Consider the following 16170-nt stretch of genomic DNA (forward strand, 5'->3'; position numbering starts at 1 on the left):
CCTGCCCCGGGCGCCCCGGCTCGCCGCCGCACCTCGTCCTCCCTCAGCCCGCCTGCCTCCAGCTGCCTCGGGCGAGCCTCCTCCGCCGGCCTGGGCTCTTGTCCACGCGCGCCCGTGCCCACTCTCGCGCCCCGCGGCCCTCAGCTCTGAGGTCTGGTCTCCCCACGAGTCGCAGCTCCATCTGGGGCTGTCTCCACACCGTCCCTCAGCGTCTGCGGTCCCGAGTCCAGCGCGTCAGGAGCCGGCCGGACGCCCGCCAGGGCCGCCTCCCTCCCGGCCCGCTCCCCACAAACGCCGCACGCCGAGCGCTGGCCAGTCCGCCGCTGCCTCACACGCGTCCACGGCCGCCGCGGCGTCCCCCTCCAGTGCTCGAGTGGGCCCAGGCGGCCCGCGTCTCACCTGGATCAGCAGCACAGCCTCCTGAGAACCTCCCCTCGCCTCCCCTGGCCGACCAGCGGAGGAGGGCCTGCTCAGGCTGGCCAGAGTGTCTCGTCAGTGCTCACTTACCCGAGAAGAGACCAGCTCCGCAGGTGCCAGGGAAAGCTGCACACGGCTCTCCCGGACGCCCTCACACTTCACTTTCCCCTTGCGGAGTATCGGCTCTACATGAGCGGAAGAGTTTGTCTGTTGGCACTCAGTCCCCGTGTGCTGGATGAGGGAGCGGGTGTGGAATAGAGACCCGGGTGAGGCGAGGCCGGAGGCCGGCGCAGCCGCGGGAGCTGGAGCCGGCCGGGCGAAGGGTCAGGAGGCCCTGCGTGGGGATGGAACAGCCTGGCAGCGTGTATTTTGGAGCCATTTTTGCCATGGATTTGTCAGCCGTGATGCCCAAGCCCATGCTGCGGGAAACGGGGAGGGCTGCAGCCTACAGGGCTGCCTGGTTTCCGGCCTGCAGAAGAAAGGAAGGGCGGAGAGGCGCGGGGTGGACAGGTGAAGGGCATCTACAGGCTTTCAATTTGCAAATGTTACGTCTAAGCAGGAAATGTCCAGTACGCACTCAGAATGACGCCTCTTTTGGGGAGCTACTTCATGAAAACACGTAGTTCGTGGCATTGCTGCACCCGGCCTGCTGAAAGTGTGGGTTCTGCCAGCTTCAGGACCATCATTAGGACGTGCCTGCCATGTCTGTGGAGAGGCCCAGCTGTCTGAAGTCCAGTCTGAGGCACCGGGGATGGCGAAGATGTCACCTTCGTTAGTCTGGCGTCCCGGCTGTGACAGAGGAGGCCTCAGCCCACCCGGCCCTCACCCTGACATCTTCTGCAATAAACAAGATGAGACAGCAGCTTAACGCTAGCCTGAGCACACGGCTTGAACGTCAGCGTCCATGCTAGGGGCTACGCTGGCCTTTCTGATACCCAGAATACACAGACAAAGGCAGGTTCTGATGAGAGGGGGCCGTGGGCCTTTAACATGTGAAACCTCAAGACCCCGTGGTTGCGAACGCCAGGGGAGCTCACGGAGGCCTGCAGCTTGCTGAAGAAACCACGTAACTGCCACGCACTATGGTTAAAGCAACGCAGTCTGAAAAGGAGGCCGGAGTGTCAGAGTCCAGAAAAAATGACGGGGGACAGAAAACGAGCAGACACTGCTGTCTTTGGATCGTTGTTCTGTAAACCAGAAAAACAAAGACCAAACAAAAAAACCCTGCCCTGCACTTAACTCTCTCGCATTCTTTCTGTGAGAATGAGTTTCATGAAAGCTGCTTGCCTAGGGCCCGGGAGAGGTGGATTCACCAGCTCTCTGTCGGGTGGCTGGACAGGGAGCACTCCTGACTGCTGACAGTAATATGGTGGTACATTGGTTTTTTCCTTCGCAGACTTGGTGTGGCCCTGTTTGTTCGTTTTTGGTTGTTTTTTGTTTTTAGTTTTTATCCCGTACTGGGAATCGAACTCATGACCTAGTGCTTGCCAGGCAGGCGCTGTGTCACTGAGCTAAATCCCCAGTCCCTGTTTGTTCGTTTTGAACAAACAACTTGGGTCTCGCTAAATTGCCCGAACGGGCCCTGAACTTGCAATCTTGTTGCCTCAGCTTCCCAAATTACTCGGATTGCAAATGTGTGCTACTGTCTGTGCCTGGCTTAGCATGGCCTTTTGACACTTTCCCTCCTAATTCCATTGGCCAGTGCCTCATTCGCGTATCACTCAGGATTATTGGGGAAGATTTCTTCTGAGTGACGGTGTTGAGGGGAGACACCCACCACTTCTCATTCCTTTTGCCGTGCTACACTCTCCTCAGAGCTGCCATCTCAAGCTGACTTAGATCCGTTTTAGTTGGAAAGTCTCTTAAAAGCCATGTAGGCTAGGCGTGGCAGTGCACACCTGTAATTCACTTGGGAGGGTGAGACAGGAGGATTGCCGTGAGTTTGAAGCCAGCCTAAACTACACAGTGAGACCCTGTTAAAAAAAAAAAGCCATGTAGCCCACCCACTGGCCTCAATTCTGTGTGTGAGGAAATACAACTCTGGGGAAGCCAAGGGCTTTTTTTTTTTTTGTACAGGGGACTGAACCCGGGGGTTTCATGCTGAGCCCTATCCCAGCTCACCCCACTTTTCTTTTGTCTTGTTGAGGCAGGGTTTCACTATACAGTACAGGCTGGCCTCGAAGTTGTAGTGATCCTCCTGCCTCAGCCTCCCAAGTGCTGGGATTATAGGTATGCGCCACCACACCAGGCCGAGCCAAGGGCTTTTGTCCATACCACGCTGCAGGCTTGAGCTGACTGGCACTGTATCCACACTTCCCATCACATAGGTGACCCATGCGCTGCCCTCCATGGCAGCCGCTGAAGGTAAGCGGTCTGGCTTTTTTAGGTGATCAACATTTTAATAACTGCTTTGTAATCTGATGGAGAGCATATTAATTTCATTTTATTAGTTTTACTTTATTTCATAGGAAAATCATATTTCAAAATCCTTTTATATGAATTGCTGTCATATTCCTTTAGAACTTTGAAGCAATGTTTTATGCTAATGAAAAGATAGAGTAGCAGCCAAGAATGACTCTTTTGGAGTGTAGTTGTATTTGTGAAACAGAATTTGGGGCTCTGTTCTTAAAATTCCCATGCTGGGTATGGTGACTCTTGTGGCCAGTCCCAGCACTCAGGAGGCTGAGGCAGAAGAATTCTGACAAATTCAAGGCCAGCCTGGGCTACACACTGAGTTCAAAAGCAGCCTGGAAAGGATAGTGAGATCCTGTCTCAAAAACACTAAAAAAAAAAAAAAAAAATCCCTGTGCTGCAAAAGCCGGAAAAGGGGGGAAAAGGCGGAAAAGTCTTCTCTTCTGCCATTGTGCATGAGAAGCAAAGACGTGTGCAAGTTTGTAGAGGGGAAAAAAAAAGTCTGTTTACCTACCTGTCCATAATGGTGCTCACCTGTAACCTTAGCACTCTGGAGGGCTGAGGGAGGATGATCACAAGTTTGAGCACAGCCTGGGCAATTCAGCTAGCAACTTAGCAAGACTCTGTCTCAAAACAAAGGGTGGGGGCAGCGGGTGGAGCTGTGTGAGGGCCTGGGCTCAACCCTTTCCTAAGATCACTCCCTCCTGTGCCTGCCCCATCTCCCCAGTTTGCAGCCCTTTTTAATGGCTGGTGTCAAGCCCTGAAAATAAGCCCCTCCCCCTCTTCCCTGAGAGCAGGTGGGCTCCATCACGGCTGTCCCTCCTACTGCCCAGAAGGCCTTATTTCAAGCACAGCTGTGAAATAAGCAGTTAACTGATCAGTGTCTTATCTGATTTTCCAAAGAGGCAGGGCAGCCTAATGGTCAAACAGCAATGGTTCCCAAACTTGTACTTTTCTTTTTCAAATGCAGGTTCCTACCCAGCGGCTGAGGGTCCAGTTTGGCAGGTCTGGCTGGGTGGAATGAATCTGCTATTTCAAACGGTGCCCAGGTGTCCTGCTGCCCTCGGTCTCCTGGCCTGACAAAGCTGGACTCCAGCCCCCCACTTACCCCCCTGGAGTGTGGCCTCAGGAAGGACGCTCCCTAACCCCTCGGAGGCCTTGGCAGTGCGTGTAAAGTTCCTGACACGATGCCAGGAGCCTACTTTTTGTTATTGAAGGTTCTCCCCAGGCAGATCTTTCACTCTGTTTGTTTTTTTGTTTGTTTGTTTGTTTTGTTTTTCTCCGGCACTGGGAACCAAACTGACGACCTTGCGCTTGCCAGGCAGGCGCTTTGCCACTGAGCTAAATCCCCAGCCCCAGATCTTTCACTCTGGAGGTTCACTCTTGGAGCCTCCTTACAAGCAGGGTCCTGACCACCACCAGCACCACCACGCCGCTGGTTAGGGTGCACTCTCTGCCCCAGGCCAGATGTACCAACCCGAAGGCTGCATTTTACCAAGGTCCCGGGGTTCCTCTGCACACTCGCGTGTGGTGAAGTACCGCTTCGGGTCACCCATGCTCTTCCCTTCCTGCTTCTGGTTCCAGGCACCTGCCCAGAGTTCCTCCGCGTCCTTCTCCAGGAGCACTGACTGCCCTTGAGTGGGTGGCGGCCCCTCCGGTCATTCCGGGTGCAACCCCCCTGAGGCGGCGAAACCCTTGGCTTCTTCACAGAGCCCTGAGCAAGTACCCGGGGAGCTGGGCCATGGAGCCAAACCCCATCTTGCTTTCCGCTCAGCCCCAGGCCTGCTCCCACCCGGCGGAACGTGGTCTGGAAGGTAACAGCAGCCCGTCCTCCCCAGAGCAGGGTAGGGGCCTCCCCTCTCCCTGGGGCCAGATGCCCAGCTCCGGCCGTGCTGACCGCGGCTGGTTTGGGGATGAGCACGTCCAGGCGAAGAGAGCCAGAGTGGAGACCATCGTCCGAGGCATCTGCCTCCCCCCCAGCCCCCGGGGGCCAGGCGATGCCCGAGCCAAGGGCAGCGTGTTGGACCTAGAGAAGGTCCCAGAGCGGAAGAGGAAGCAGATTCTGCCTGTGCAGCAAGTCCCCCTGCAGCCAAGCCCTGCCAGGAACCAGGCCAGCAGGAAGGGGGCTCCCAGGATGAGAGACCAACTTCACCAGCTGAAGCAACAGCTAAGGTGTCTGCAAGACCACATCCTGCAGGCTGCTGTGCCTGGGGCCGCAGCTCGGGGGCCGGGATGCTTGGAGCCAGGGAAAGGCCCTCTGAGTGGAAAGCAGAGGAATGGCTGCGGACCTGGTCCCTGGGCTGCCGACAGTGACCACCACCAGGGTTCTTGCACGGACATCAGTGCGGCAGAAAAACACAGAGTGTCTGAGGTCCAACATCTGTCCAAGGAGCTCAGATCCCTTCCTTCAGGAGCACAGGCTTTGCTGGAGATTCTGAAGAAAGAACTGACCAGGGCGGTGTCCCAGGCTGTGGACTCAGTATTACAAAAGGTGCTGGTGGATCCACCCGGCCACCTGCCCCAGCAAGGCAGGAGCTTCCAGGGACTAGTGCCAGAGGGTAGAGGCGAGCCCTCTCCTTCCGGAGGAGGTGCCTGTAGAGACCCACATGTTCTGGCCTTGCCTAGGAGGGTCCAGCCACGAGCTGGGGTCTCTTTGGGGAATTTTTCACTGGCCAAGCCTCTAGAGTCTCCTGGTACAAGAAGCATCCCCAGATCCTTCCAGGGTCCCACAGCAAGCTGCCCTTCGACAGCGCATTCCCACATTCAGGAAAATCCGATTGCTAGCCAGCTACTGGGTCACGGACTCAACGGCCATTGGAGCAGTGGTCCTCCCCAGGACCCGCCTCCCCAACTGTACCCCTCCTTAGGGCCTGCCCTGCGCCCTTGGGTTCTGAGCCAGCCTTTCACCACGGCCGGTCCGGAGAGCCGGCCCCTCCTTCCCTCGGTGAAGACGGAGCAGGGCGGCCTGCAGGCCGGACCCGACGCACTTCCTTTCCCTTCTGTCCACATATCCTTTGCCAGTCACTGACAGCCTCAGGGCCCCTGCCAGGGAAACGAGCGGACGGGAAGTCGAGACGAAGGTGGGGACAAATAACTGGTGCACAGGGAGCAGATCTGTTCCGTGCTTTTCTCTTCTCCATTCTCAATCTCCCTCTCCCTGCCTTCCTTCCTTTCTTCCCTCTTTCTCTCTCCCCCCACTTCTCCTCCTGTCTGTCTGTCTCTGTCTCTCTAGGAGTATTTAACTCAGGGTCCTCACACTGAGCTACACCTCCGCCCTTTTAGGTTTTAAGACAGGGTCTTGCTAAGTCACCCAGGCTGGGCTCAAACTTCTGATCTTCCTGCCTCAGCCTCTCAGTGCCCGGATGATAGGGGCCAGCCACCACAGCAGCTTCCCGCGGCCTTAACCCTGCCCTGGACCTTCTTTCTCATGGCTCACAGCCTACTTACTGACCAGGCAGAAACCACATTCTAGAATTTAGGGGTCCTGGGAGGGTTCACTTTCTTCTGTGACCCGCCAGATTCTGCCATGACTGACTTGTTCCTTTGGGTCTGAAGGGCTTTGCTTTGTTTGCTGTTAAACTCCAATGGGCCTCTAGAATATGATGACCCTGTGGAAGGGAGAGCCCTGTAACGTGGTGGCCGGCTTCCCGTACTCGGAGGCACAGTGTCAAGGCCCACGGGGGACTTGGGGGCAAAGCAGTACTTTCCCTAAGGCTTAGAAACAGAAAGGCAGCCAGAGGACTTCAGCGTGAGCGCAGCTTCCAGGCCGGGCTGGACGCGGGGAGAGGACCCGCCACGCAGCCGGCGGCCTGCGGGGTTCCCAGGAGTAATGTGCGGGTGGTAAGAGCTGCTCAGATGGAGAAGAAAATGCAGTGGTGGATTCTGCTTTCTCTCGTGCGGGCCCCTGGAGCCTGTGACCTGCAGACGTCTGTCGGAGGCTCTGGAAGGTCTAGGCAGCCCCGAAGCGCCCTCTCCCAGCAAGCGCTTGCAGGACTAAAGTTCCCGAGAATATGTTTTGGATGTTGCTTTTTTTTTCAGTGTAGTTCAGGCTGGCCTTGAAGTCACTACGTAGCTGCCCAGGCCGGCCACTAATTTGTGGCTGTCCGCCCGCCTCAGCCTCCAGAGTGCTGGGATTACAGGCATGCGCCACCACGTCCAGCCGAGGTTGTTTTAGAAAGTTGTGCCCATGCTGCTGCTTCTCACGCGCAGCCTTGAGCCCAGGCTCCAAAGGTTAAGGCGTCTGTGGAATTTAATATGAAGGTGCGAACAGTTCCCTCCGCTTCTAGGCAACAGCGGGATGGGATGGGCGGGGCGGGCTCACCGGGCCAGAGCCGCCCGGCGGCCTAAGTGCTGTGAGCGCGCCCTGCTGGCGTGAGGGTCGTCACACCGCTCAGGCGCTGCTGAGCAGCAGCACGCAAGCATGGCACCAGCAAGCTTCGTCGCCACCACGTCCTCTCAGGCAGCGGAACAGCCGTGGCGGTGGAGATTCTGGCCCACACTGATTTTCCTGTGTAAAAAAGGCCACATGTCTGGGCCTGTCTAAGAGGTCACTGGCTGACTCCCTAAACTGGCAGACTCCCTAGTAAGCGTATTTAGGCAGCAGGGGAAGAACCCTGGGAAGACTGGGTGCTCGGCGTCGCTGCTACCTGTCAGACACCTGCCTGTCCCTGCCCTGTAACGCGGGTGCAGAGAGCTGCCGGAGGTTGCAGGTGACTGTTAAGAAAGCCCTACACTAGGTGCCAGGGACAGGGCGCATCAGCACAGCGCCTGCCTGGCAAGCACAAGGTCCTGGGTTCCATTCCCAAAAAATGGGGTGAGGCCTGCTCACACCGGTGAAGGGCGCGGCTACCTTGGGCATGCGTTGGAGGGACCAGGCAGCACCCCGCCCCTCACGTTTTCCCTCCTTCCTGCTGTCCATGTTCCACACCTGAGAGTGATTCTCGTGGATGTGCGAGCCACTTAGGAGCAAGGTGCTCTGCTGTGAAAAGGGGTGTCTGCAGCACAGCCCTTCCTGGGCACGAGGGCAGGCTTGAGGGCACGGGGTGCGCCTTCTCTGCCGCAGGCCGCGTCTGCGCCTGCTTCTCCTGAGCCGCAATTTGGAAGACCACAACGCTCTGAAAAGCCCTACAACCGTTTTTTCCCTTAAGAGTGATACAAAGTTTTTTGGTGGCAAAAGCTGATGTACACAGAGGCTGTGTACAGACTATCTATCCCACTTGGCAGAAAGTCACACATCTTGCCGTAGGAATGCTGGTGTACTGGGTCAGACTGCCTCTGCTGTGGGTCCGGTGAACATGCATCGTGACTTACAAAATAACAGATTCTGCAGCCTGCACCCCGTCTGGCCCAATGTTGTAGATAAAGGGCTGTGGGCCTGGATTATCTCACAGCCCACCAGCGTCCACTCCAGGGTCAGCATCGGAGGGGCAGAGACAAGAAACAGACCAACTTGTCCAAAGCCACAGACAGGCAAGTGAGGAGCCAGGGTTCAGACTTGGGGTCTGACAGCCAAGCACAAACGTTGACCACTACACTCTACATTTTAGACAGGTGAAGTGCAAGGCCCTGAGTTTCATCCCTGCTACCAAAAAGAAAGAAAGATAGAAAGAAAGAAACGAGAAAGATGGCCTGGAGATGTTAGGGTGGCCATGTCAGTTTCCACAGGTTCCCAAATCCTACTTCTGTCCCACCGCGTCAGTGAGCCTGTAGGAAGGGTAAGTAGGGCCAACAGGGCAAGGGCCAGGGCTCTTCCACACAGCTGCCCTAGGCCAGCTATAGCCCTATGGGTTTGTTTTTTGCTTAAGATGATTTATCGTACTAGTAAGTCTTCATTGTGCTAAATCTGCAACTCACAGACCTCATACTAACGGCTACTCCGCAGGGTTCTTTCCCCTCGGCCCCACTGTCCCTGGGACGCTGACCAATGGACGAGGGTCTTGGCTTTCCTCCTCTGGGGTGCCAGGGAGTTGCACCACAAGCATTTCCTGCTCTTGTGAAATAGGATCTGTCCCTCGGTGAGGTACGCTTGGGAGTCTGATTTCCATCTATCTGTACGGGCTAAGGTTGACTCACTCCTTCATCCAACACACATTTATTGAGCACCTACTATGTGCCCAGTCCAGTGCTAGGCATGTAGAACACAAAGATAAAAAGATACGGCCCTTGCCCTCAAGGAGCTCACAGTCTAAATGGGGAGATAAACATGCGGTTAAAAATTCCACAAGGTCGTTGCTATGGTTTGTACAAAGAGCCTTGGGCGCCCAGGGTGGGGAGGGCCTAATCAGGCCAGCAAAGGTTCCACAGGGCACTGATCCTCCGAGCTGGGGCGTGAGTGAGGCAGATGCGGCCAACAGTTCAAGTTTCTTCACTGAGCAAGAACACAGCAGGGACTGGGACCCGGCCTGGCTTCTCGCGGCCTGGATTACACTGCAGAGGCAGTTCGAATGACAGCCAGACTGAAGACCTTATAGGCAACTCCTCCCATTTTCCAGGTGAAGACACTGAGGCAGAGAGGAAACAAATCTTTACTTGGGGTTTCAAAATAGTTTACCTGGGATAGAGCTACCCATCTCACTCTCCAAGAGTGAATACACACAGTACATTTTTTGATATCTACACATGCCATATACTTTTACACAGCAAGGCATTTTTCAAATTCTGTAACTTAACTGTGTATATGGCATCTAGTTTATCTGACAAGTTTTCAGATAGAGAAAAATGAAAATACTCCATTCAACCAGAAAAAAAGAAAACAGAAGCCACAGGGGATGGGACAGTCACTCCTGGGGTGATCTGATAAAAGTCAGTAACCGGTGTTTTTAAATGTTAATTTTCCTTGACACTGAAATAAATCCAGGAAGGTCTAAATCCTGGTCACTTGAAGAAGGCCAAACTCATGTTTTTCTTTGCGCGGTACCCCAGCTCCAACCTCCTGAAGGCGTATTTCCCCGATGTTCAGGTAAAGTCAACGGAAGCGCAGCGTCTGCACAGTTCCCAAGCGGCGTGCGTTCTGCCTGCGTGAGGCAAGCCCAAGGTCCTCGCCTCAAGTCCTCTGTGCTGTTGATGGACTCGTGCACGCTCTGCTTCTGGGGAGAGTGTGGAACACTCACGGCTAGCTTGGGCTGGGAAGTTTGGCTCTCTGAAGTTTTAGGCTTTGAGCTCCGGATAACCCTAGAAACACGGGAAGGAAAGGTGGAGGGAAAGACCAATACCAGTAGTAAGGGGACTCGGGCCTAGTTTTCTCTCTTTACGTACTCTGACCTGAAGGAGAAAGACTGTGCAAGGTCAGACACTGTCCCACTCACGTTCAGCTCGCTGTTTCCAAACTGAGTGAAAGTACGCAGACGTCCAGGGTGACAGTCAGGGGAACCAGACTGAGCGCTGGAGACAGCCCCTGCCCGCTGCCACAGGACGTGTCTGAGGACCTCGCTACCCAGGGTGTGGGTAGGAGCTGTTAACACCTTGGGTTCATCCCATTTCAGCTTTTCAGGTCTTTCCCTCATATTGTTGCTTGGTTGCTAAGGAAGCTGACTTAGGACTTCACTCTGCAACTCCAAGTTAGAGATAAACTGCTCTCTGACCTAGACCCCGAGCCCCGAGCAGGCAGAAGGCTCTTGAGCTGCCATCTAGCCCCACAGTGGCCTTGGCCCGGTAGATCCTCCCGGTCATACTTCGACAACACAAAAAGGTTCTCACGGGTGGAAATGCTTTATAAATTCAGCACATAAACTTCTTTACAAATGGGCATTTTTGAGTCCGGCAGAGCAGGAAAGCAAGGTAGCCTCTTTTTCTAAAGGAAGCCCGTTACACCGGTTGAATCCCACAGTGCCCCACTCTGGGTGCTAACGCTCTCGTTCTGAGCCTCTCGCCCCTCACAGCGGATGTCTGACTCGAGGGACCTCTTGTTTGCACAGTTCAGCCGCTGCATTACCTCCCAGATGATCAAGTGGTTCAGCAACTTCCGTGAGTTTTATTACATCCAAATGGAAAAGTCTGCCCGGCAAGCACTTTCAGACGGCGTCACAAGTCCCAGAAGGCTGGTGGTTCTCCGCGACTCCGAACTGTTCCGCACTCTCAATACGCACTACAACAAAGGAAGTGACTTCGAGGTAAGACAGCACCAGGGCTCCATGAGGTATTTTGCGGTGTCTTCTCGGAATGTTTGGTGTTTCAGACAGAGCCCCTCACTGAGAATCATGGTGGCCTGCGGCCCACTTCTGTATCAGTATCACCCACTGAGATTACAGCTGCAGCCTCTGCGCAGGCAACAGGAGGACGCAGCGAGTACAGCCAGGCTCCACGCGGCCGCGTATGCAGCAGCCCGCCAGGCCTACTGCCCGTCTAGACTAAAGCTGTGTAATCACCAAGTCAGATAACTCAGTTCTGGGAGGCTCGGGACTCAGTGCTGGGCTCAGGCGCAGCAGCTCTCTTGGCCTGAGTTTCAACAGTCCCTGCTCTCGTCTCATGTGGTTCTTCCCTCTGTTCCCACTTAAGTCTCATCTGTTGGCCTTTCATGGCAAGCCACCTTGAATTCTTCCTGGAAGTAACACACACACAGGCATGTGGTACATTCCAATACTCCTAGCTACTCAGAAGGCTGAGGCAGGAGGATAGCGAGTTCGAGGCCGGCCTAGGGTGTCTTCACCTTCGTGAGCCTCGGTGTCGCTGGTGTGAACTCTCACCAGGAGGCAGGATGGCCCCGGGTGGCTGCAGGTGTCGGGCCGGGCTGTGGGCGCTCTTCTTGCCCTTCTCAGTTGGCTGTGACCACAGGAGCCGTTTATTGGCATCTCCAAGAATGTTAAGAGCTGCTGGTGCCCACTGGTTGAATTTTCAGCCAGAATGTTGGGAAGCATAAGCCCACCCCCAGGCGAGCGTGGAGGCGGCACCGCCCAGCCTCTGCACGTGGGGTGTTCACTGGACAGGCCACGGCGCAAGCCTCAGCCAAGCTCGAGGGCGGGTGGGACACCCCATCTCCTACAGTATGTTTCGGCAAGGTTCCGGAACAGCTGTATGTAACAGGCTTTACGGAATGCAGGCCCTCCAGACCCAGCCCTGAAGAGGGGTCATGGGCTCGGGGACCCTCTTTTCTGCAAAAGGTGTAAGGAAAAGAACACTGGAACTTCTTTGCAGCACACACTCTCTGTCAGTTTCCTCCTCAGTAAAAGGAGCCACAGTGGAACCAGTCCCTCCCACGAAGGACACTGTCTCACTGCAACTGTCATTCTAAGGCTGGCGTTCGAGGAGGGGCAGGGGACTCCCTGGGCCGCGGGAATCCAGGGCCGGCGGGCAGAGGCACTCTTAGCCACCAGCCACGGCACGACAGCACCAGTCCGCGGGCGCGGGCTCTCTGTGGCGCTTCCAGCCTCACGTTTTCTCTTTCTTGGGGGTCTCTTTGGGAATGCAGGTTCCAGATTGCTTCTTGGAAGTCGCCAGCTTGACGTTACAGGAGTTCTTCAGGGCCGTCTCCACGGGGAAAGACTCAGATCCTTCCTGGAAGAAACCCATTTATAAAATTATTTCGAAGCTGGACAGTGACATTCCAGAGATACTCAAATCCTCCAGCTACCCTCAGGAGCTGTTTCAGGGCTAACATCGAACAAAAGGAGGAGTGACTTGCCCAGAGTTCCCCAAGTTTGTCTTAAGTAGCATTTCAGGCGTGGTCATATAGAAAGGGTACTAGGAGGCCCCGAATGGATAGTGTTTCCATTTTGATCACTTATTTCCCTTAGCAGAGTCATCAGCAAAGTTAAACATAAATACATTAGCTAAGCGTAACAGCGGTGTACGGTAAACGGAGCACAAGTTGGAATCAGAACACTCTGACGCTCAGCTCCACTGCTGCCAGGTGTGGTGACCCTGGACTTTCCAGGATCTCTGCACCCGTAAAACGACGTTGGAAAGCTTCGAAGAAAATGTCCTAAAGTGCTCTGTGACACATGACACACATTTCTCCTCTCCTGCCAGTTTTTACATTATCTTATAAGGGTATTTATGTATTATTATTTTTATTTTTATTTTGAGACAGAGTCTTGCTATGCAGTTCAGGCTGGCCTTGAACTCACTATGTAGCCCAGGCCTACCTTGAACTTGGGATCATCCTCCTGCCTCAGCCTCCTGAGTGCTGGGACTACAAGCATGCACCACCACACCTGGCTTTACATAGGTTTTTCATAAGTGGTTGTTTTTATTTTAGTTACCTATATATATGAAGCTTCACCTATTTGCTAGATGTTTTTCACATACAGTATCCTTTAAGATTTTTTTCATCCTGAAAAGCAGTTATTATCCTCATTTTTAAAATGATCACACAGAAGTTTGTGAACCATCACGTAACTCCCTAAAGGCTGTGAAGCTAGGATACTTGGGTTGGTAGGCACAACAGGAGTGTAAGCCACGCTGCATGTTGCCCAACACAAACTGCCTGCAGCACTTGAGTGTTGTGCTGGGTGTGGTGGCTCATGCCTGTAATCCCAGCACTCCGGAGGCTGAGGCAGGAGGATCACTGTGAGTTCGAGACCAGCCTGGGCTACAAAGTGAGCTCAAGGCCACCTGAACTGCATAGCGAGACCCTGTCTCAAGAAGACAAAAAAAAAAAAAAAAAAAAAGAACTTGAGTGTTATTTGTTCATATCTGTCTCCTGGAAAAGTCTCAGCTAGACAACCCAAACAGTCTACCTGACCAATGCAACGGATACTCCAACCTTCATGGACACAAGAAACAGAACTTCAAACTGTAAAGGCTGGAAAGGGTCTTAGGAGATTTTCTGCCCCACTGTACTTAAATTAGGGAGGAAACAGGTCTAATTTGGGAGCTAGCACAACCTGTGCACAGCCTCAGAGATGAATAGCACAGCTATGACAAACATTATCATATACAGAAATGGAAATTCTCTCTATATAGAGAAATTAGTTAAACTTCTACTCTTGAAAAGAACGCATGAAACCTGTATTTTCTTTTTCCTAGTGGCCTCACACAAATGTGACTCAGTCTATAGAAAAAGACATCTGCAAGGCTGAGGAACTGCTGGTCTTCTAAACTAGTCACAACCAAGTCTGTAAGCACTGCCGAAGGTGTGCAGGGTTGGGTGGTGTAATCCGTGGCGAAGGCTCTGGAGTCCTGATTACAGCCTGTCTGTGAATGCATGCCCCTCCTTCCTTATTTACATGAAAAAGTTCCATATTCAACCCCAGCTAGTACTCCATGACTGTATGGGTGGGGTGTGAGCTGAAGATGAAAACTTGAAACTCCTACTAACAGTGTCTGCATAAAAAGTTATTTAAGAGTTCTTCTTCTCCTTCTTCTGGTCCTGGGGATGGAACCCAGGGCTTTCTGCAGGCTGAGCACGTGCTCCGCTGCTGAGCCACACCACCTGGCTACGGGTTACTTTTGAGTGTCCTTCAATGCACCTAATTACACTAGGACAATCTTTGTCCTGTTTATCCCCTATTTTCGCAAGGTCCCCTTATTAAAATGAGGGACTCTGCCAAACTCAAGATTTAAACGTAGGCAAGAATCAAGCAGCCTTGGCAAGGGCAATCAGTTGAGTGGAGACAGAAGATCCCACTCTCCAGAGCGACATTACATAGCTATTGAAGACATTCATGGGGAACAACTCCAAGTTTGCACAATTGTCCAGTATAGAGTGGCCCCTTTCTCCGTCCCAAACCTGAAGTTTATTCGAGTGTTTTAAAGATGGAGCCAGGCCACCTCCCCGGGCAGTGAGCCTTGTCTTGAAGACCAATTAGATGAAATGTGCAAGCTCAAATTAAAAACATTTGGGAACTAGGCCTTTCCAGGAAGCGTTCTCTAACAGCTGAACTAAACACAGAAGAATGTATAAATACATATGCTCTGCCAACGGCAGAATTCTACTTTATTACAGTTCTCTGTTTCTATCAAGTACATCTCTCTCAGTGTTGGGAACACATTTTGAGTGTAAGCCGAGCTGCTTACTATGTTCTTTCAGCAATCGTAACATTGCCAAAGGCCCGGTCATTCTTTCCATGAAGGTATATGTGGGCACTGTCCTCTTCCAAATCAGACACGTTCGTAGTCTGCTCGACACTGCACTGTGGCCTGCTCTTCAATAGTGGATGACAGGCCTGGGTGGGGGAGTGTGATGACAGCACCCCCGACGAGCCAAGGCCCAATTACCAGCGCAAAGCAGGCAGTTAATTGGCATTTCATGCAAGAAATGTTTCTTTAGGCACTTTAATTTCCAGCATGGCAGAGTGTGTACAACTCCGTACAAGATTCAAACAGCAAGAGGTCAAAGGCATCTCCTGGACATACAAGGGGTATCTTGGACTACTTTTTATCCACCAAAGAAAGGGCAAATCATAAACAGCAGAGATAACACTGTAAATTTCTACAACCCAGTCTCATTATAGAGGGCCACTGCAAAAACACTCTTTCTGTTTTCAATGACAAAATACAGAATCCTTATTCAGGAAGCTGAGGCAGGCGGACAGCTATGAGTTTGAGGCCAGCCGGGGCTACAAAATGAGTTCAAGGCCAGCCTGAACTGCATAGCAAGACCCTGTCTCAACCGCCAACACAAAAAAAAAAAAAGAAAAAAAGATTAATTTTGCTGAAATTTTTGTAAGATTTCTGAAGTTTTATATATTCCAAATTATCATAATCATTGATTCATTTATATGCATACCACACAAATTTTAAAAATCCTTTGGTTTTTTTATAAAACTTAAGTATTTGCATACATTTCATATAATGCAAGACGGCTTTCTTAGTACTGAGAAAAACAGAAAAGGAACAACAATGGATGGGAGGTGACACTTCAGCTAAAGTAAGTTAGCTTCACAGGGCTGATTAAATGGTATACACTAGAATCTGCAGGGTGTTCTGAAGTGCCTTTGCTACCGCTGCTGCCATGGGGACTGAGCCCGGGGCACCACACCGAGCGCTCACTCTACCAGAGCTACCCCCCTCACCAATGTTCCACGTCTTCATGGCTTTCAGGCTCGATGTTTTGGGGGAAGGATAAGGTCGCAGCAATACGGTAGATGTAGTATCGGTCAGGTTTACACTAAGCACACAGGCACATCTATAAAGTGTGTGCCCTGTGATCTACCCGGGTGTGTTAATAATGCACGCTGCGCCCCACATACTTATTAAGTGCTCGCGGGTGGAAGACGGCTCACAAAGAGTATTTTCCAGAGTTCAGTGTTTACAGATGAAGAAAAAGCTTTTTCAGACAATATAAACCTAAATAGTACAACCATGTGCTCAGGAGTTGAACGCTCAGTCATAAAGTAAAAGCAAGGCCCAAGCAGATGCGCGCTTCCAGAGGAAGGCAGTGGTGTCTGATGAGAGCCGGAGGGC

At 52.8% G+C, this 16170-nt stretch overlaps 2 protein-coding genes across 2 annotated transcripts in view; both read left to right on the forward strand.

Moving 5' to 3' along the window:
• LOC106147147 (vegetative cell wall protein gp1-like) overlaps positions 1-1820 on the forward strand; it is a gene marked incomplete in the record, with an annotated part of 8201 nt that extends 6381 nt beyond the window's left edge. The window contains 1 exon segment of the mRNA XM_013507118.1: positions 1-1820. Coding sequence (XP_013362572.1) covers positions 1-656 — 656 coding nt within the window.
• A 2295-nt stretch (positions 1821-4115) lies between these two features.
• Positions 4116-15316, forward strand: Prox2 (prospero homeobox 2). Its single transcript, XM_005409386.2, has 5 exons — positions 4116-5836; positions 9680-9787; positions 10743-10937; positions 12233-12813; positions 13792-15316. Exons 1-4 carry the CDS (start codon positions 4571-4573, stop codon positions 12416-12418), a joined length of 1755 nt encoding a protein of 584 aa, XP_005409443.1. The 5' UTR covers positions 4116-4570; the 3' UTR covers positions 12419-12813; positions 13792-15316.
• The last annotated feature ends 854 nt before the right edge of the window (positions 15317-16170 follow it).

Source organism: Chinchilla lanigera, unplaced genomic scaffold (genome assembly GCF_000276665.1).
Source record: "Chinchilla lanigera isolate Chin_1 unplaced genomic scaffold, ChiLan1.0 scaffold00122, whole genome shotgun sequence".
Lineage (NCBI taxonomy): Eukaryota > Metazoa > Chordata > Mammalia > Rodentia > Chinchillidae > Chinchilla > Chinchilla lanigera.